A 23,233-nucleotide genomic window follows, 5' to 3' on the forward strand; every position below is an offset into this window, starting at 1 on the left:
GCTGCATACTGGACCCTATTCCAACTAAACTACTGAAAGAGCTGCTTCCTGTGCTTGGCCCTCCTATGTTGAACATAATAAACGGCTCTCTATCCACCGGATGTGTACCAAACTCACTAAAAGTGGCAGTAATAAAGCCTCTCTTGAAAAAGCCAAACCTTGACCCAGAAAATATAAAAAACTAATCTTCCATTCCTCTCAAAAATTTTAGAAAAGGCTGTTGCGCAGCAACTCACTGCCTTCCTGAAGACAAACAATGATGCTTCAGTCTGGTTTTAGACCCCATCATAGCACTGAGATGGCACTTGCGAAGGTGGTAAATGACATTTTAATGGCATCGGACCGAGGCTCTGCATCGGTCCTCGTGCTCCTAGACCTTAGTGCTGCTTTTGATACCATCGATCACCACATTCTTTTGGAGAGATTGGAAACCCAAATTGGTCTACACGGACAAGTTCTGGCCTGGTTTAGATCTTATCTGTCGGAAAGATATCAGTTTGTCTCTGTGAATGGTTTGTCCTCTGACAAATCAACTGTAAATTTCGGTGTTCCTCAAGGTTCCGTTTTAGGACCACTATTGTTTTCACTATATATTTTACCTCTTGGGGATGTTATTCGAAAACATAATGTTAACTTTCACTGCTATGCGGATGACACACAGCTGTACATTTCAATGAAACATGGTGAAGCCCCAAAATTGCCCTTGCTAGAAGCATGTGTTTCAGACATAAGGAAGTGGATGGCTGCAAACTTTCTACTTTTAAACTCGGACAAAACAGAGATGCTTGTTCTAGGTCCCAAGAAACAAAGAGATCTTCTGTTGAATCTGACAATGAATCTTAATGGTTGTACAGTCGTCTCAAATAAAACTGTGAAGGACCTCGGCGTTACTCTGGACCCTGATCTCTCTTTTGAAGAACATATCAAAACCATTTCAAGGACAGCTTTTTTCCATCTACGTAACATTGGAAAAATCAGAAACTTTCTGTCCAAAAATGATGCAGAAAAATTAATCCATGCTTTTGTCACTTCTAGGTTAGACTACTGCAATGCTCTACTTTCCGGATACCCGGATAAAGCACTAAATAAACTTCAGTTAGTGCTAAATACGGCTGCTAGAATCCTGACTAGAACCAAAAAATTTGATCATATTACTCCAGTGCTAGCCTCCCTACACTGGCTTCCTGTCAAAGCAAGGGCTGATTGCAAGGTTTTACTGCTAACCTACAAAGCATTACATGGGCTTGCTCCTACCTATCTCTCTGATTTGGTCCTGCCGTACATACCTACACGTACGCTACGGTCACAAGACGCAGGCCTCCTAATTGTCCCTAGAATTTCTAAGCAAACAGCTGGAGGCAGGGCTTTCTCCTATAGAGCTCCATTTTTATGGAACGGTCTGCCTACCCATGTCAGAGACGCAAACTCGGTCTCAACCTTTAAGTCTTTACTGAAGACTCATCTCTTCAGTGGGTCATATGATTGAGTGTAGTCTGGCCCAGGAGTGGGAAGGTGAACGGAAAGGCTCTGGAGCAACGAACCGCCCTTGCTGTCTCTGCCTGGCTATCTTTGTGGGCTATACTCAGCCTTGTCTCAGGATGGTAAGTTGGTGGTTGAAGATATCCCTCTAGTGGTGTGGGGGCTGTGCTTTGGCAAAGTGGGTGGGGTTATATCCTTCCTGTTTGGCCCTGTCCGGGGGTGTCCTCGGATGGGGCCACAGTGTCTCCTGACCCCTCCTGTCTCAGCCTCCAGTATTTATGCTGCAGTAGTTTATGTGTCGGGGGGCTGGGTCAGTTTGTTATATCTGGAGTACTTCTCCTGTCCAATTCGGTGTCCTGTGTGAATCTAAGTGTACGTTCTCTAATTCTCTCCTTCTCTCTCTCTTTCTCTCTCTCGGAGGACCTGAGTCCTAGGACCATGCCCCAGGACTACCTGACATGATGACTCCTTGCTGTCCCCAGTCCACCTGGCCGTGCTGCTGCTCCAGTTTCAACTGTTCTGCCTTATTATTATTTGACCATGCTGGTCATTTATGAACATTTGAACATCTTGGCCATGTTCTGTTATAATCTCCATCCGGCACAGCCAGAAGAGGACTGGCCACCCAACATATGCTCTCTCTAATTCTCTTTCTTTCTCTCTCTCGGAGGACCTGAGCCCTAGGACCATGCCCCAGGATTACCTGACATGATGACTCCTTGCTGTCCCCAGTCCACCTGGCCGTGCTGCTGCTCCAGTTTCAACTCTTCTGCCTTAATATTATTCGACCATGCTGGTCGATATTATTCGACCACCCGGCACAGCCAGAAGAGGACTGGCCACCCCACATAGTCTGGTTCCTCTCTAGGTTTCTTCCTAGGTTTTGGCCTTTCTAGGGAGTTATTCCTAACCACCGTGCTTTTACACCTGCATTGCTTGCTGTTTGGGGTTTTAGGCTGGGTTTCTGTACAGCACTTTGAGATATCAGCTGATGTACGAAGGGCTATATAAATAAATTTGATTTGATTTGAGCTGTGGGGCTAACTACCTCGAGAGCAACATAGCTGTGGGGCAAACTACCTCGTGAGCAACATAGCTGTGGGGCAAACTACCTCGTGAGCAACATAGCTGTGGGGCAAACTACCTTGTGAGCAACATAGCTGTGGGGCTGACTACCTCGAGAGCAATATAGCTGTGGGGCTGACTACCTCGAGAGCAACATAGCTGTGGGGCTAACTACCTCGAGAGCAACTTAGCTGTGGTGCTGACTACCTCGAGAGCAACATAGCTGTGGGGCTAACTACCTCGAGAGCAACTTAGCTGTGGGGCTAACTACTTCGAGAGAAACTTAGCTGTGGGGCTAATTACCTCGAGGGCAACATAGCTGTGGGGCTAATTACCTCGAGGGCAACTTAGCTGAGGGCTAGATACCTTGAGAGTGGCCACTTAGGAACTGTTTAAGAAGTTATTTTATAGAATAAATACTGAAACAACATCGATAAATACCCGTTGGTCAATAATGAGCAGAGCATGTCTCTGACAGCCATGTCATCAAGTCTGAGGAGTAGGAAAATTAAATGCCTTTAACAGGAAGAAAAAAACATCTTAGCAGACTATTGCTGAAGAAAAGGTGCCACACACATCTCTCTTGCATCTAAACAACAGGTAAATCTAGTTCTTGGATTAAATATTCATGCTCTGAAACACAAATCAATCAGGCTTGCTAACTGCATACCATTCAGACTGATCAGGAAATTTCTTCATTTGGTGGCTGGATCAATAGCTAATTACAGCTACCTTTCACAGGGCCATCTCTGGCTCTGCTGCTGGCTTAATTCCCTTTGTAGGCTATCTTATCTGTCTGTCTCCTTCCACCCGGTGGGAACACAGGAGAGCAGCTTTCTGCTGAACACTGCTTCCACCCCAAAATGAGCCCCCCACTGTTTCTACAAGTTCTTTCTAAATGTGCACCATTGAAAAAAAATGCTTAATGACTTTTAGGAAATGTGTAAATAGTAATGGGAAAATAGGGGAAATCATAGGGGAAATCAATATGGTAATATGGATATACACTGAGTGTACAAAACATTAGGAACACCTTCCTAATATTGAGTTGCACCCATTTTGCCCTCAGAACATCCTCAATTCATCGGGGCATGGACTCTACAAGGTGTCAAATGCGTTCCACAGCGATGCTGACCCATGTTGACTCCAATGCTTCCCACAGTTGTGTCACGTTGGCTGGATGTCCTTTGGGTGGTGGACCATTCTTGATACACACAGGAAACTGTTGCGCGTGAAAAACCCAGCAACGTTGCAGTTCTTGACACATTCAAACCGGTGCGCCTGGCACCTACTAACATACCCCGTTCAAAGGCACTTAAAAGATGTTGTCTTGTTCATTCACCCTCTGAATGGCAGACTGCCTCTCAATTGTCTCAAGGCTTAAAAATCCTTTAACATGTCTCCTTCCATTCATCTACACTGATTGAAGTGGATTTAACAGATGACATCAATAGGGGATCATAGCTTTCATGTGGATTCACCTGGTCAGTCTGTCATTGAAAGAGGTGTTTCAATTTGTTTTCACATTCAGCATAGGTTAGAAAATCTATGCTTAATTGCAGCAGAGAAAAAGAGCACCTGCATGACAAGCACTTTTTGGAGAAAATAGCAACCAGATATCAATTTTAAAAAGTCAGGGATGATTTGTTCAACGGAATACAAATCACATGGTCATTTAGAAATAATTATGCAGAAAGCTTGCGAAAAGACAACACTAATATGGAACTCTAGATGGCATTGAATGCAATTTTATACAAACATGAACCTTGAACTTGAATTGTATTCATTCATTTGTAAAAGTAACCATCCAAATGATCTGGATTCATTAAACAAGATCATAAAGGATATTAACATAATTTAACTGCAGAACTCCACATGGGTGATTTCAATGACATTGGAAAGTGACAATGCGTTTCCAGATTGAACCACTCTGATTAATAGGTGATGAGGGCTGAGGATCCTTACTGACACAGAGTACACACTAGCTAGTGAGCACTGCCCAGGAAAAGTGCATCAAGGGTGGCAGGTAGCCTAGTGGTTATGCATGTTGGGCCAATAACCGAAAGGTCGCTGCTTTGAATCCCCAAGCCAACTTAATGAAAACTGTCAATGTGCCCTTGAGCAAGGCACTTAACCCTACTTACTCCTGTAAGTCGCTTTGGATAAGAGTGTCTGCTAAATGACAAATTTCAAATTTACGGGCACCTTTGATATCCTCTGGCCCAGTGAGGGAGCCTTTCCCCCTGCCGCCCCCCTCATTTTAATTTTTATTTTTTTTTAAACCTTTATTTAACTAGGCAAGTCAGTTAAGAACAAATTCTTATTTACAATGACGGCCTTAACCGGCAAAACCCCGACGTCGCTGGGCCAATTGTGCGCCACCCTATGTAACTCCCAATCACAGCCGGTTGTGAGACAGCCTGGATTCGAGCAGGGGTCATTTGATCCAAACAACTATTGACTTCAAAAAGCTTGAAATGGCCTCCTCTTCATTGACATTTTCAACCTGACCCGGTCCGTAATAACAACGTGTTTCAAGCAGACCACCATAGTCCCCATGCCCAAAAACACCAAGGTAACCTGTCTAAATAACTATCACCCCGTAGCACTCACATCTATAACCATGAAATGCTGGTCATGGCTCACATCAACACCATCATCCTAGATACCCTGGATCCAATCCAATTCACATACCACCCCAACAATTCCACAGATAACGCAATCTCTATCGCACTCCATACTGCTCTCTCCCACCTGATCAAAAGCAATACCTACGTAAGAATGCTGTTCATTGACTACAGCTCAGCGTTCAACATCATCGTTTCCTCCAAGCTCATACTAAGCTCAGGACCCTGGGATTGAACACCTTCTGAAACTGGATCCTGGATTTCCTGACGGGTGAGAGTAGGCAACAACATATCCACCTTTGCTGACCATCAACACGGGTGCCCATCAGGGGTGTGTGCTTAGTTCCCTCCTGTACTCCCTGTTCACCCACGGCTGTGTGGTCGCGCACAACTCCAACACCAGGAATTAACATGGTCTACACATACCCACACCGTTGTGAAAAGGGGCACAACAGAAGGCTGAAAAGACCTAGCATGGGCCCTCAGATCCTCAAAAAGTTCTACAGCTGCACCATTGAGAACATCTTGGCTGCATCACCGCTTGGTATGACAACTGCAAGGCACCCAACCGCAAGGCGCTACAGAGGGTGGTTAATTACGGCCCAGTACATCACTGGGGCTGAGCTCCCTGGCATCCAGGACTACACCAGGCGGTGTCAGAGGAAGACCACAAAAATTGTCAAAGACTCCAGCCACCCAAGCCATAGACTGTTTTCTTTACTACTGCACATCACGCGCAGTGCACCAGGTCAGGAACCAACAGGACCCTGAACAGATTCGACTCCCAAGCCATGACACTGCTAATCAAGACTCCTAAATAGCTAATCAAATGGCTACCGAGACTAGCTGCATTGACCCTTTTTTGCACTAACTCTCTTGCACTGACCATGCTCACACACTGGACTCTACCCACACATACTTAAACTAACACCCAAACACACACACACAATATATGCCCACAGACAAAACACACACACATGCATACTGATGCCACACACACACACACACACACACACGGTCAAAAGTTTTAGAACACCTACTCATTCAAGGGTTTTTCTTTATTTGTACTATTTTCTACATTGTAGAATAATAGTGAAGACATAAAAACTATGAAATAACACATATGGAATCATGTAGTAACCAAGAAAGTGTTAAACAAATCAAAATATAGTTTATATTTGAGATTGTTCAAAGAGCCACCCTTTGCCTTGATGACAGCTTTGCACACTCTTGACATTCTCTCAACCAACTACACCTGGAATGCTTTTCCAACAGTCTTGAAGGCGTTCCCACATATGCTGAGCACTTGTTGACTGCTTTTCCTTCACTCTGCGGTCCAACTCATCCCAAACCATCTCAATTTGGTTGAGGTCGGGGGATTGTGGAAGCCAGGTCATCTGATGCAGCACTCCATCACTCTCATTCTTGGTCAAATAGCCCTTACATAGCCTGGAGGTGTGTTGGGTCATTGTCCTGTTGAAAAACAAATGATAGTCCCACTAAGCCCAATCCAGATGGGATGGCGTATCGCTGCAGAATGCTGTAATATCCATGCTGGTTAACTGTGCCTTGAATTCTAAATAAATCACAGACAATGTCACCAGCAAAGCACCCCCACACCATAACAGCTCCTCTTCCATGCTTTATGGTGGGAAATACACATGCGGAAATCATCCATTCACCCACACTGCGTCTGAAAAAGACACGGCGGATGGAACCAAAAATCTCAAATTTGGACTCTAGACCAAAGTACACATTTCCACCGATCTAATGTCCATTGCTCGTGTTGCTTGGCCCAAGCAAGTCTCTTCTTCTTATTGGTGTCTTTTAGTAGTGGTTTCTTTGCATCAATTTGACCATGAAGGCCTGAGTCCTCTGAACAGTTGATGTTGAGATGTGTCTGTTACTTGAACTATTTGAAGTTCATGCCAGCAGCATACCACCCTGCATACCACTGCTGGCTTGCTTCTGAAGCTAAGCAGGGTTGGTCCTGGTCAGTTCCTGGGTGGGAGACCAGATGCTGCTGGAAGTGGTGTTGGAGGGCCAGTAGGAAGCCCTCTTTCCTCTGGTCTAAAAAATATCCCAATTCCCTAAGGCCCTGTGTATGGTGCTGTCTTTCGGATGGGATGTTAAACAGGTGTCCTGACACTCTGAGGTCATTAAAGATCCCATGGCACTTATTGTAAGAGTAGGGGTGTTAACCCCGGTGTCCTTGCCCTCAAACTATTACGGTCACCTAATAATCCCCAGTTTACAATTGGCTCATTTCTCCCAGTAACTATTCCCCAGGTTGTTGCTGCAAATGAGAACTTGTTCTCAGTCAACTTACCTGGTAAAATAATGGATAAAAATTTCAAAAAGCATTTATTTGGGCACCAATTTCTGAGACTGGTGACTAATGAACTTATCCTCTGCAGCAGAGGTAACTCAGGGTCTTCCATTCCTGTGGCGGTCCTCATGGGATCCAGTTTTATCATAGCGCTTCTTCGTTTTTACGACCTGCACTTGAAGAAACATTCAAAGTTCTTGATATTTTCCATATTGACTGATCTTCATGTCTTAAAGTGATGATGGACTGTCATTTCTCTTTGCTTATTTGTGCTGTTCTTGCCACTTGGTCTTTTACCAAATCGGGCTATCTTCTACCCCCCCCCCTATCCTGTTGTCTAGTCACTGTAACCCTACCTATATGTACATAATGTAGCTACCTCAATTACCTCGTACCCCTGCACATCGACTTGGTACTGGAACTTCTATATAGCCATGTTATTTTGACTCATTATTGTTACTCATTATTCACTGTACTTGTTCCTCATGTCACTATTTCTATTTGTTTTATCTTTAACTCTGCATTGTTGGAAAAAGGCCCGTAAGTAAACATTTCACTGAGAGAAGCGCTCACCTCCGGCACTGCAGCTATTAAAGAATACACCCACTAGCCAGACGTTAAACACCAGCGTCTGCTTGGTGTTGGTGCCAAGTCAGCTTACCTGGAGTTGTTTTTGTGTTAGGAGGGGGGCAGTGATGGTTCATTATGCCTGTCTCTCTGAATGTGCTGACAGCTGGTTGGTACGCCAGGTCAGACAGTCCCTCCACATAAAACCTAACAGTCCAAACACTGCCATAGCACATTAGTCAAACTCACACGCTGCCCTTTTCACGGCTGCCACCACTCCCCCACTACCTGCTAATGGAGCCAAAGACGTTGATTTTCACCCAGCAGGGGGTCTTCCAGAGGAGGGGGGGTGGCCCCAGCCCATCTCTATTCCTTAGTGATCAGATGTGTGGATCAGGTCCCATGCAGCGTGGTGCATGTACAAATCAGAGGCCCCCAGTCAGAACCACAGCACAATCAAGCAGACAAACAAACTGAGGATGAGATGAGAGGAAGCCAACTGCTTGTTTCCCACTGCAGACTGTTCCATCCCTCCAGAGATCAGCTCCCTGTTAGAGCCCATGGGTGTTAAAGGCCCAGTGCAGTCAAAAACTTGAACTCCTGTGTTTTATATATATTTCCACACTATGGGGTTGGAATAATACTTGTACGGGGATGGAGTTTTGGCCTGCCTGGTGACATCACAGGCGCTAAATATGTTAAATGACCAATAAGAAAGACACGTCCAAATCTCTCTGCCAATAACAGCTAGTTTTCTGTTTTCCCCTCCCCACTCAGACCACACCCAGCTAATTTCTTGCTTGGGATATGCATCTTTGCTAAAAAGATATGTTTCTTTTTGACCATTTTAATTGAAAACAATCACAGTAAGGAACTTAAACTGATTCGGTTCCGGGTTGGAGCGAGCGGTCGCATCTACACTTCGGTCCGCAGGTAGTATAACTTTTCATTACATTTCATTATAGTACAACGGTTTGATTTGTCTAATCTTAGCAATTTCTTCTTAGCTAGCTACATAGCCGTCTTTGTATCAAAGATAATTGCGTAATTATCGTATTTCGTCGTCCTAACGTAGTCTACACTGCTATCTGCCCAGCAGCTAGCTAACGTCCACTAGCACTGTAGAAACTATTACACTCAACTGAACGACTCGATTAGTGTAGTGTTAGCTAGCTACATAGTTGTCTTTGCTGTCTTCTTATCCAAGATAATTGTGTAGTTTAGAGTGTGTAGACTTAGAGTGATTATCTTAATTTACCGAGGTTAGCTAGCCAGCTATTTGTCGTCCTTAACGTAGGAGATACTGCTAGCTAGCTAGCCAACAGCTAGCCAACGTCTACCGAATTGAACTTCAACAACCCGGTTAACATTCCGCTTCGCTCCACAGGTAGTATCACATTTTCATTTCACTTCATTACAGTACAACGGTTTGATTTGTTTGATCGTAGCTAGCTAGCTACATAGCCATCTTTGTATCTAAGACAATTGTGTAGTCTAGAGCGATTTTCTAGGTTAGCTAGCCAGCTATTGTCGTTCTTTTAACGTAACGTTACGTAATCAACACTGCTAGCTAGCCAGCTAGCCCCCGAATAGCAGCACTGTAGAAACTATTACACTCGACGGAACGACTTGATTAGTGTAGTGTCAACAACGCAGCCACTGCCAGCTAGCCTACAAAGTCAACAACGCAGCCACTGCCAGCTAGCCTACTCCAGCAGTACTGTATCATTTCAATCATTTTAGTCAATAAGATTCTTGCTACGTAAGCTTAACTTTCTGAACATTCGAGACGTGTAGTCCACTTGTCATTCCAATCTCCTTTGCATTAGCGTAGCCTCTTCTGTAGCCTGTCAACTATGTGTCTATCTATCCCTGTTCTCTCCTCTCTGCACAGACCATACAAGCGCTCCACACCGCGTGGCCACCCTAATCTGGTGGTCCCAGCGTGCACGACCCACGTGGAGTTCCAGGTCTCCGGTAGCCTCTGGAACTGCCGATCTGCGGCCAACAAGGCAGAGTTCATCTCAGCCTATGCCTCCCTCCAGTCCCTCGACTTCTTGGCACTGACGGAAACATGGATCACCACAGATAACACTGCTACTCCTACTGCTCTCTCTTCGTCCGCCCACGTGTTCTCGCACACCCCGAGAGCTTCTGGTCAGCGGGGTGGTGGCACCGGGATCCTCATCTCTCCCAAGTGGTCATTCTCTCTTTCTCCCCTTACCCATCTGTCTATCGCCTCCTTTGAATTCCATGCTGTCACAGTTACCAGCCCTTTCAAGCTTAACATCCTTATCATTTATCGCCCTCCAGGTTCCCTCGGAGAGTTCATCAATGAGCTTGATGCCTTGATGAGCTCCTTTCCTGAGGACGGCTCACCTCTCACAGTCCTGGGCGACTTTAACCTCCCCACGTCTACCTTTGACTCATTCCTCTCTGCCTCCTTCTTTCCACTCCTCTCCTCTTTTGACCTCACCCTCTCACCTTCCCCCTACTCACAAGGCAGGCAATACGCTCGACCTCATCTTTACTAGATGCTGTTCTTCCACTAACCTCATTGCAACTCCCCTCCAAGTCTCCGACCACTACCTTGTATCCTTTTCCCTCTCGCTCTCATCCAACACTTCCCACACTGCCCCTACTCGGATGGTATCGCGCCGTCCCAACCTTCGCTCTCTCTCCCCCCGCTACTCTCTCCTCTTCCATCCTATCATCTCTTCCCTCTGCTCATACCTTCTCCAACCTATCTCCTGATTCTGCCTCCTCAACCCTCCTCTCTTCCCTTTCTGCATCCTTTGACTCTCTATGTCCCCTATCCTCCAGGCCGGCTCGGTCCTCCCCTCCCGCTCCGTGGCTCGACGACTCACTGCGAGCTCACAGAACAGTGCTCCGGGCAGCCGAGCGGAAATGGAGGAAAACTCGCCTCCCTGCGGACCTGGCATCCTTTCACTCCCTCCTCTCTACATTTTCCTCCTCTGTCTCTGCTGCTAAAGCCACTTTCTACCACTCTAAATTCCAAGCATCTGCCTCTAACACTAGGAAGCTCTTTGCCACCTTCTCCTCCCCCCTGAATCCTCCTCCCCCTCCCCCCCTCCTCCCTCTCTGCAGATGACTTCGTCAACCATTTTGAAAAGAAGGTCGACGACATCCGATCCTCGTTTGCTAAGTCAAACGACACCGCTGGTTCTGCTCACACTGCCCTACCCTGTGCTCTGACCTCTTTCTCCCCTCTCTCTCCAGATGAAATCTCGCTTCTTGTGACGGCCGGCCGCCCATCAACCTGCCCGCTTGACCCTATCCCCTCCTCTCTTCTCCAGACCATTTCCGGAGACCTTCTCCCTTACCTCACCTCGCTCATCAACTCATCCCTGACCGCTGGCTACGTCCCTTCCGTCTTCAAGAGAGCGAGAGTTGCACCCCTTCTGAAAAAACCTACACTCGATCCCTCCGATGTCAACAACTACAGACCAGTATCCCTTCTTTCTTTTCTCTCCAAAACTCTTGAACGTGCCGTCCTTGGCCAGCTCTCCCGCTATCTCTCTCAGAATGACCTTCTTGATCCAAATCAGTCAGGTTTCAAGACTAGTCATTCAACTGAGACTGCTCTTCTCTGTATCACGGAGGCGCTCCGCACTGCTAAAGCTAACTCTCTCTCCTCTGCTCTCATCCTTCTAGACCTATCGGCTGCCTTCGATACTGTGAACCATCAGATCCTCCTCTCCACCCTCTCCGAGTTGGGCATCTCCGGCGCGGCCCACGCTTGGATTGCGTCCTACCTGACAGGTCGCTCCTACCAGGTGGCGTGGCGAGAATCTGTCTCCTCGCCACGCGCTCTCACCACTGGTGTCCCCCAGGGCTCTGTTCTAGGCCCTCTCCTATTCTCGCTATACACCAAGTCACTTGGCTCTGTCATAACCTCACATGGTCTCTCCTATCATTGCTATGCAGACGACACACAATTAATCTTCTCCTTTCCCCCTTCTGATGACCAGGTGGCGAATCGCATCTCTGCATGTCTGGCAGACATATCAGTGTGGATGACGGATCACCACCTCAAGCTGAACCTCGGCAAGACGGAGCTGCTCTTCCTCCCGGGGAAGGACTGCCCGTTCCATGATCTCGCCATCACGGTTGACAACTCCATTGTGTCCTCCTCCCAGAGCGCTAAGAACCTTGGCGTGATCTTGGACAACACCCTGTCGTTCTCAACTAACATCAAGGCGGTGGCCCGTTCCTGTAGGTTCATGCTCTACAACATCCGCAGAGTACGACCCTGCCTCACACAGGAAGCGGCGCAGGTCCTAATCCAGGCACTTGTCATCTCCCGTCTGGATTACTGCAACTCGCTGTTGGCTGGGCTCCCTGCCTGTGCCATTAAACCCCTACAACTCATCCAGAACGCCGCAGCCCGTCTGGTGTTCAACCTTCCCAAGTTCTCTCACGTCACCCCGCTCCTCCGCTCTCTCCACTGGCTTCCAGTTGAAGCTCGCATCCGCTACAAGACCATGGTGCTTGCCTACGGAGCTGTGAGGGGAACGGCACCGCAGTACCTCCAGGCTCTGATCAGGCCCTACACCCAAACAAGGGCACTGCGTTCATCCACCTCTGGCCTGCTCGCCTCCCTACCACTGAGGAAGTACAGTTCCCGTTCAGCCCAGTCAAAACTGTTCGCTGCTCTGGCCCCCAATGGTGGAACAAACTCCCTCACGACGCCAGGACAGCGGAGTCAATCACCACCTTCCGGAGACACCTGAAACCCCACCTCTTCAAGGAATACCTAGGATAGGATAAAGTAATCCTTCTCACCCCCCCCCTAAATGATTTAGATGCACTATTGTAAAGTGGCTGTTCCACTGATGTCAGAAGGTGAATTCACCAATTTGTAAGTCGATCTGGATAAGAGCGTCTGCTAAATGACTTAAATGTAAATGTAAATGTAAACTGTTACCCAGAAATGATTTGATAATGATACAAAAAGAGACAAAAATGTCTCTGGAACTGGTGGACCTGGAACTTAAGTAACCGTGGCACAGACACACGTCACACGTACAGGCTACTGATACGGATTAAAAGCGACATACCGTACTATTGTTCCAGTTCATTTGCTAAATAATTCTTACATAACAGTCTGATCCATTATGCCATATAAACTGAGATTTTATTCATACGACTCTGTACCATCATCTTGCTTATGAGGCCACTATGCTGGTGCTGGTCCATCTCAGGACATCTACAAATAGAAAACTACCATACTACAGTAAAATGTTTAGACTTATTATACTCTCCCCTATCCCCCTAGCACCCTTTAACATTTAACAAGAGATTGGAGAATGCTCACTGTGAGTCTCGGAGCTCACAATAAGAGCTGTTCCTCTTCCCGCAGCATCAAATTACCCATGGCTGAGAAATCCTCTCTCTGGAATGGCTTTAGATGAGCAGGCCGCCAGAGGCTAATTCCTCTGCTCTCTCAGGGGAAATTACTTTGTTTAGTTGTTACTAGAGAAAAGTCAGTTTGTGCACCGCTTTATTAAGTTCTTCTGCTACAGTAAAAGACAGTATGTTGATGTACAGGGAAAACATGCTGCATTGTGGATGGACAGGGAAAACATGCTGCATTGTGGATGGACAGGGAAAACATGCTGCATTGTGGATGTACAGGGAAAACATGCTGCATTGTGGATGTACAGGGAAAACATGCTGCATTGTGGATGTACAGGGAAAACATGCTGCATTGTGGATGTACGGGGAAAACATGCTGCATTGTGGATGTACGGGGAAAACATGCTGCATTGTGGATGTACGGGGAAAACATGCTGCATTGTGGATGTACAGGGAAAACATGCTGCATTGTGGATGTACAGGGAAAACATGCTGCATTGTGGATGTACAGGGAAAACATGCTGCATTGTGGATGTACGAGGAAAACATGCTGCATTGTGGATGTACAGGGAAAACATGCTGCATTGTGGATGTACAGGGAAAACATGCTGCATTGTGGATGTACAGGGAAAACATGCTGCATTGTGAATGTACGGGGAAAACATGCTGCATTGTGGATGTACGGGGAAAACATGCTGCATTGTGGATGTACAGGGAAAACATGCTGCATTGTGGATGTACAGGGAAAACATGCTGCATTGTGGATGTACGGGAAAACATGCTGCATTGTGGATGTACGGGGAAAACATGCTGCATTGTGGATGTACGGGAAAACATGCTGCATTGTGGATGTACAGGGAAAACATGCTGCATTGTGGATGTACGGGAAAACATGCTGCATTGTGGATGTACAGGGAAAACATGCTGCATTGTGGATGGACAGGGAAGACATGCTGCATTGTGAATGTACGGGGAAAACATGCTGCATTGTGGATGTACAGGGAAAACATGCTGCATTGTGGATGTACAGGGAAAACATGCTGCATTGTGGATGGACAGGGAAAACATGCTGCATTGTGGATGGACAGGGAAAACATGCTGCATTGTGGATGTACAGGGAAAACATGCTGCATTGTGGATGTACAGGAAAACATGCTGCATTGTGGATGTACAGGGAAAACATGCTGCATTGTGGATGTACAGGGAAAACATGCTGCATTGTGGATGTACAGGGAAAACATGCTGCATTGTGGATGTACAGGGAAAACATGCTGCATTGTGGATGTACGGGGAAAACATGCTGCATTGTGGATGTACGGGAAAACATGCTGCATTGTGGATGTACATGGAAAACATGCTGCATTGTGGATGTAAAAACATGCTGCATTGTGGATGTACAGTGAAAACATGCTGCATTGTGGATGTATGGGGAAAACATGCTGCATTGTGGATGTACGGGGAAAACATGCTGCATTGTGGATGTACAGTGAAAACATGCTGCATTGTGGATGTACAGTGAAAACATGCTGCATTGTGGATGTACAGGGAAAACATGCTGCATTGTGGATGTACAGTGAAAACATGCTGCATTGTGGATGTACAGTGAAAACATGCTGCATTGTGGATGTACGGGGAAAACATGCTGCATTGTGGATGTACGGGGAAAACATGCTGCATTGTGGATGTACAGGGAAAACATGCTGCATTGTGGATGTACAGGGAAAACATGCTGAATTGTGGATGTACAGGGAAAACATGCTGCATTGTGGATGTACAGGGAAAACATGCTGCATTGTGGATGTACAGGGAAAACATGCTGCATTGTGGATGTACAGGGAAAACATGCTGCATTGTGGATGTACGAGGAAAACATGCTGCATTGTGGATGTACAGGGAAAACATGCTGCATTGTGGATGTACGGGGAAAACATGCTGCATTGTGGATGTACAGGGAAAACATGCTGCATTGTTAATGTACGGGGAAAACATGCTGCATTGTGGATGTACAGGGAAAACATGCTGCATTGTGGATGTACAGGGAAAACATGCTGCATTGTGGATGTACGGGGAAAACATGCTGCATTGTGGATGTACGGGAAAACATGCTGCATTGTGGATGTACGGGAAAACATGCTGCATTGTGGATGTACAGGGAAAACATGCTGCATTGTGGATGTACGGGGAAAACATGCTGCATTGTGGATGTACAGGGAAAACATGCTGCATTGTGGATGGACAGGGAAAACATGCTGCATTGTGAATGTACAAAACATGCTGCATTGTGGATGTACGGGGAAAACATGCTGCATTGTGGATGTACAGGGAAAACATGCTGCATTGTGGATGTACGGGGAAAACATGCTGCATTGTGGATGTACGGGGAAAACATGCTGCATTGTGGATGTACAGGGAAAACATGCTGCATTGTGGATGTACAGGGAAAACATGCTGCATTGTGGATGTACGGGGAAAACATGCTGCATTGTGGATGTACGGGAATAACATGCTGCATTGTGGATGTACAGGGAAAACATGCTGCATTGTGGATGTACGAGGAAAACATGCTGCATTGTGGATGTACAGGGAAAACATGCTGCATTGTGGATGTACGAGGAAAACATGCTGCATTGTGGATGTACAGGGAAAACATGCTGCATTGTGGATGGACAGGGAAAACATGCTGCATTGTGAATGTACGGGGAAAACATGCTGCATTGTGGATGTACGGGGAAAACATGCTGCATTGTGAATGTACAGGGAAAACATGCTGCATTGTGGATGTAAAGGGAAAACATGCTGCATTGTGGATGTACGGGAAAACATGCTGCATTGTGGATGTACATGGAAAACATGCTGCATTGTGGATGTACGGGGAAAACATGCTGCATTGTGGATGTACGGGGAAAACATGCTGCATTGTGGATGTACGGGGAAAACATGCTGCATTGTGGATGTACAGGGAAAACATGCTGCATTGTGGATGTACAGGGAAAACATGCTGCATTGTGGATGTACGGGGAAAACATGCTGCATTGTGGATGTACGGGGAAAACATGCTGCATTGTGGATGTACGGGGAAAACATGCTGCATTGTGGATGTACAGGGAAAACATGCTGCATTGTGGATGTACGGGGAAAACATGCTGCATTGTGGATGTACAGGGAAAACATGCTGCATTGTGGATGGACAGGGAAAACATGCTGCATTGTGAATGTACGGGGAAAACATGCTGCATTGTGGATGTACAGGGAAAACATGCTGCATTGTGGATGTACAGGGAAAACATGCTGCATTGTGGATGTACGGGGAAAACATGCTGCATTGTGGATGTACAGGGAAAACATGCTGCATTGTGGATGTACAGGGAAAACATGCTGCATTGTGGATGTACAGGGAAAACATGCTGCATTGTGGATGTACAGGGAAAACATGCTGCATTGTGTATGTACGGGAATAACATGCTGCATTGTGGATGTACAGGGAAAACATGCTGCATTGTGGATGTACGAGGAAAACATGCTGCATTGTGGATGTACAGGGAAAACATGCTGCATTGTGGATGTACGGGGAAAACATGCTGCATTGTGGATGTACAGGGAAAACATGCTGCATTGTGGATGGACAGGGAAAACATGCTGCATTGTGAATGTACGGGAATAACATGCTGCATTGTGGATGAACAGGGAAAACATGCTGCATTGTGGATGTACAGGGAAAACATGCTGCATTGTGGATGTAAAGGGAAAACATGCTGCATTGTGGATGTACGGGGAAAACATGCTGCATTGTGGATGTACATGGAAAACATGCTGCTTTGTGGATGTACGGGGAAAACATGCTGCATTGTGGATGTACGGGGAAAACATGCTGCATTGTGGATGTACGGGGAAAACATGCTGCATTGTGGATGTACAGGGAAAACATGCTGCATTGTGGATGTACAGGGAAAACATGCTGCATTGTGGATGTACAGGGAAAACATGCTGCATTGTGGATGTACGGGAATAACATGCTGCATTGTGGATGTACAGGGAAAACATGCTGCATTGTGGATGTACGAGGAAAACATGCTGCATTGTGGATGTACAGGGAAAACATGCTGCATTGTGGATGTACAGGGAAAACATGCTGCATTGTGGATGTATTCATGCTGCATTGTGGATGTACAGGGAAAACATGCTGCATTGTGGATGTACAGGGAAAACATGCTGCATTGTGGATGTACAGGGAAAACATGCTGCATTGTGGATGTACAGGGAAAACATGCTGCATTGTGGATGTACAGGGGGAACATGCTGCCTGTTTACTGCTAAATGGGAATATTCATCCAAGGGCAAGATCAGTCAGAGACTCTGTGTGTGTGTGTGTGTGTGTGTGTGTGTGTGTGTGTGTGTGTGTGTGTGTCTTAAATGTGTTGGCAACAGTATAGAGAATAGAGTCAAAACCAGCTCAGCTGCACCCTGGCCTGATGAATCATTTCTGCACTCTGCTCTGCTGTGGCATGTCTGGTGCAGCCTGACTCTGCAGCAGCACCACACATACACACCGCGCTGCCGCCGCACATAGGCCCCATCCCCATCCCATCCAGTCAGCTGCTGCCCCTTGCGGAAGGATGCAACAAGCTGCTAAGTTTCTTAATGAAGCAGTGTCTTCACAACTCAAAGCGTCACATTTGAACTTTGCCAAAGAGGACAACTGTGGTGGGACCAGCCATGGCAAATTTGATAGGCTAAGAAAAACAATTTTAGATAGCAAAACCCCATGTTGCAAAACCCCATGTTGCAAAACCCCAAGGGCCAACTCCAGAACTTTTGTCCATTGTTTTTACTGTATAGATCACAGGTGCAGACTGCTGTCTGGCATTTAGGTGCTAGCCCTCCAAGCAGTAATAGTGCTGAAATGTCAGCACTGTTTGGGGCGGTGTGCATAATGATGTAACAACCTCTGCATGTAGTGGTAACAAGGGATGGGGACCTGCGGAGCATTGGAAGCATCAGCTTTTTCAGGGAAACATTTTAAACCCCACCCACTGTCATTTCTGGGAATACAGGAGGCTTCCAGAGCAATGCAAACATGGACTTACTAAGCCCACTGCTAATGTCCAAGTAAGTCTCTTAACAGAAAGATAGCAGGGTGCATCTTTCACTCAACTTCTCTTTCCTCAATGTCCTCTTAGCTCTGTCACTTCAAACAGTTAATGGTGCTCCATAACTGACACTTGTCTTCTGGGAATGTGTGGGAGTAGGCTACTATCTGTGCAGGAGAAGGATGAGATAGGAACTGAAATGCATTTTTAGGATTTCAGCCCTGAAGCAGCTGATGAGGTCAAAGATTTCTCACACGTTGTCATTGAGGAAGGACGTCTGGTGTCTGCCAAGTTCCACACTTTTACACGTTAGCTACACAGAAGTAGAATCACAAAGCTCTTCTTGGGTTGTAAAATAGACTCTCCACTTCTGCATTCATCTACTTTAATATGCCACTGCATTGAACATAATTTCCACTGGGTGTTTAAATATGCCTTTGAATGAGAAGAAAGAAATGTAAGTCTATGGTTTCATAGTATAACAGCCAACCTTCCTCACCCTCCAACGGTATGGTGAATAATTAATAAAATTCTCCCACTGAAGGCAACTTGATAAAGGAAAACCAATGAAAACCACCCACTGACTGTGATATGTGCAACCACCAAACACCTCCCGGTGTCCAGAAGTCTGGAAGGCCTCCAGCCCTCATATCCTTCACCTACCTAAACAGTGGGGTATTTTTAGCCCAGATATTTCTCAAATGTGTTTTCCTGTAGTTGTAGTGACACTAAGTCGGCATGGTCATCACCAAGAAGAGCTTGCTTATGCTTTAAAGGGTGGGTTTTCGTTTTGGTTTCATATTAGACTCAACTTTGTAGATAAAGCTATGTTTTCTAGCATAACTTGCTATGCCAAAAGATGAGTAGTAGCAAGTAGTGTAGACCATAAGGAGAGGTGCTCCTCTGAGCCATTCTTCCTCAAGTTACAACCCCTACTTTCATTAGTATAGGACCACATTATCTCACAGGACCTTGGTGGCACCTTAATTGGGAAAGACGGGCTCATGGTAATGGCTGGAACGGAATCAATGGAATGGTATTGAACACATCAAACATGGTTTCCATGTGTTTGATACCATTCCATTCACTCCATTCCAGCCAATATTATGAGCCGGGTTTATGTGCTGTAAGCTTGACAGCATGGTTAATCAGAACTGAGGAAGCCCACTGCCCAAATCATTGTTGTCATCCGATAATTAACATGCCTTATTTTGAACGGAGAGCCCTGCAAGAGCACCCAGAACTAAGTGCTGTCAGTGACCACTGCAAATGCCTCATCTATCACAGTGAATCACCATAACAATATTAGGCCTACATTAGGCTATTGCTTTTCATTTTGCTTACCGCCTCTTAATCTGCCTGGGTAGACACCATATTCAGAATTCACTGCCTCTACATCTGCCTGGGTAGACACCATATTCAGAATTCATTGCCTCTACATCTGCCTGGGTAGACACCATATTCAGAATTCACTGCCTCTACATCTGCCTGGGTAGACACCATATTCAGAATTCATTGCCTCTACATCTGCCTGGGTAGACACCATATTCAGAATTCATTGCCTCTACATCTGCCTGGGTAGACACCATATTCAGAATGTATTGCCTCTACATCTGCCTGGGTAGACTCCATATTCAGAATTCATTGCCTCTACATCTGCCTGGCTAGACTCCATATTCAGAATTCATTGCCTCTACATCTGCCTGGGTAGACACCATATTCAGAATTCATTGCCTCTACATCTGCCTGGGTAGACACCATATTCAGAATTCATTGCCTCTACATCTGCCTGGGTAGACACCATATTCAGAATTCATTGCCTCTACATCTGCCTGGGTAGACACCATATTCAGAATTCATTGCCTCTACATCTGCCTGGGTAGACACCATATTCAGAATTCACTGCCTCTACATCTGCCTGGGTAGACACCATATTCAGAATTCATTGCCTCTACATCTGCCTGGGTAGACACCATATTCAGAATTCATTGCCTCTACATCTGCCTGGGTAGACTCCATATTCAGAATTCATTGCCTCTACATCTGCCTGGGTAGACTCCATATTCAGAATTTGAGGTTAAGAATAATAACTAGACATGCAAAAGGTTAACTTTTTTAACTATAGTGTAGACAGCATTGCTACACCTGGAAAAGGGAAACGTACTAGTTAGCAATCAACAACAACAAAGCAGTAGTGTTGTGGGCTGAAAGTGAGACAGGAGTTGTCTTATTATCTGGAAGGAGTAGTACAAGGTTAGGCATTCCGGCATTCCATTGCATTCATTGACAGCAAAACGTAGGCTACTGAGACAACCGGTTTTACAAAGGAGCAGGTTATCGAGGGCTACCCAAAAAGCGCTCACGTTCAGGAGACAGTGAACTCTGAATTAGACCTATTGGCTACATTATATAAATAAGTCATAATCAAGATGTAGCCTATAACTACCTGGCTATGTAAAGCATAATCTGCAGTAGGCTATTAAATAGACATGCATGGGATACAACACTGGAAATGCACACAGGAGGCAGGTTGCCACACAAATTAGCGAACGGACATTGGGCTACTTACAGTTCTCAAGAACTGAATTTCATCTTCCCCTTCACCACCTTCAGCCATGGCTGTTGAGGAGCCTGCTCAGACTCGGGTAGCCTCCACTGTCGGCTCGCAGCACCGCGCTGCTACTCTTCTCTCTAATCGATATTAGCATATAGCTAATCCAAAGCGATATATGAGGTTGGGAGCCCGAGCGAACTACTGCAGACTGTCACTCATGCCCGCTCGCTCACTGCCAATGCCAACGGTTCCCGAGAGAGCGTGTGAGCGTTGGTATAGGCTGGAACAAATGAGAGCGGGGCTGGAATGTGAAGCATAGTCTTGCAGTCAAAATACGGCAGTCGGGTCTTTATCTTCGACGTCAGCAGTGGATCTTATTAATACAAACAGTAAAGCGTGAGGTTTCAAAATTCCCTCGCCATACAACACCCGCACAACAGCGCGCAATAGTTGCTTTTCCTTTGGTGATGTGTTCAGTGATATTATTCTTAATTGTTTAGGCGCGTCGAATAGATATATCTAACAGTACATAGCCTATATACATGTTTTCAATTATTAGGCCTAGAACGTTATCTAACGCTGTGTTGCGGTCTATATTCAGAACCACATTCCTGTAAAGCTTTAGAGAGGATCTCATGTTAAATACCGTTGAAGTAATATGGCTACAGGTCCATCTGCCTCACCTTAAACCCATTCTGGTGGGAAGCTGATATAGACCACCAAGTGCTAACAGTCAGTATCCGGATAATATGTGTGAAGTGCTTGATAATGTATGCGATATCAACAGAGGAGTATGTTTTATGGGAGACTTAAATATAGACTGGCTCTCATCAGGCTGTCCACTCAAGAAAAAATGTCAAACTGTAACCAGTGACTGCAACCTGGTTCAGGTTGTTAGTCAACCTATCAGGGTATTTACAAACAGCACAGGAATGAAATCATCAACATGTATTGACCACATCTTTACTAGTGCTGCAGAAATTTGCTTTAAATCAGTATCCAAATCCATAGGATGTGGTGATCACAGTATAGTAGCCATATCTAGGAAAACCAAAGTTCCAAAGGCCGGGCCTAATATAGTGTTTAAGAGGTCATAGAAGAAGTTTCATAGTGATTCATATGTTGATGATGTAAAGAATATTTGCTGGTCTGTGGTGCGTAATGAGGAGCAACCAGATGCTGCACTTGACACGTTTAGGAAATTGCTTATTCCAGTTAGTAATAAACATGCGCCCATTTTTTAAAAATGACTGCAAATGGACTGAAAATTAAGAAATCATGTTACTAAGGAAAAATAAACTATACCATGAAACAAAAATAAATTATATAAAGAATGATAGTAAAAAGCTTTGGAGAATCTTAAATGACATTTTGGGAAAAAAGGCTAACTCAGCTCCATCATTCATTGAATCAGATGGCTCATTCGTCAAAGAACCCACTGACATTGCCAACTACTTTATTAATGACTTTTTCATTGGCAAGATAAGCCAATGACATATGCCATGCCAGCAACAAACACTGACACTACACATCCAAGTATATCTGACAAAATTGTGAAAAAACAAGAATTGTACTTTTGAATTCCATAAAGTCAGCATGGAAGAGGTGAAAAAAAACATTGTTGTCAACAACAATGACAAGCCATTGGAGTCTGACAATCTGGATGGAAAATTACTGAGGATAATGGCGGATGATATTGCCACTCCTATTTGCCACATCTTCAATTTAAGCCTACTAGAAAGTGTGTGCCCTCAGACCTGGAGGGAAGCTAAAGTCATTCCGCTACCCAAGAATAGTAAATCCCCCTTTTTTGTCTCAAATAGGCAACCAATCAGCCTGTTTCCAACCCTTAGTAAACTTCTGTAAAAAATGGTGTTTGACCAGATACAATGCTTTTTCACAGTAAACAAATTGACAACAGACTTATAGGGAAGGACACTCAACAAGCACAGCACTTACACAAATGATTGATGATTGGCTGAGACTTTGAAGATAAAATTATTGTGGGGGCTTTCTTGTTAGACTTCAGTGCAGCTTTTGACATTATAGATCATAGTCTACTGCTAGAAAAACACCCCCTGCTATAATGTGGATAAATAGTTACTTGTCTAACAGAACACAGAGGGTGTTCTTTAATGGAGGCTTC

At 45.4% G+C, this 23,233-nt stretch overlaps 1 protein-coding gene across 1 annotated transcript in view; it reads right to left on the minus strand.

The window, feature by feature from the left end:
* Nucleotides 1–21,355, minus strand: part of LOC135525907 (ryanodine receptor 3-like) — a 174,757-nt gene extending 153,402 nt beyond the window's left edge. Inside the window, 1 exon segment of the mRNA XM_064953874.1 lies at nucleotides 21,103–21,355. Coding sequence (XP_064809946.1) covers nucleotides 21,103–21,150 — 48 coding nt within the window. The 5' untranslated portion in view covers nucleotides 21,151–21,355.
* Between the last annotated feature and the right edge of the window lie 1,878 nt (nucleotides 21,356–23,233).

The sequence above is a fragment of the Oncorhynchus masou genome, chromosome 32, assembly GCF_036934945.1.
Source record: "Oncorhynchus masou masou isolate Uvic2021 chromosome 32, UVic_Omas_1.1, whole genome shotgun sequence".
Lineage (NCBI taxonomy): Eukaryota > Metazoa > Chordata > Actinopteri > Salmoniformes > Salmonidae > Oncorhynchus > Oncorhynchus masou.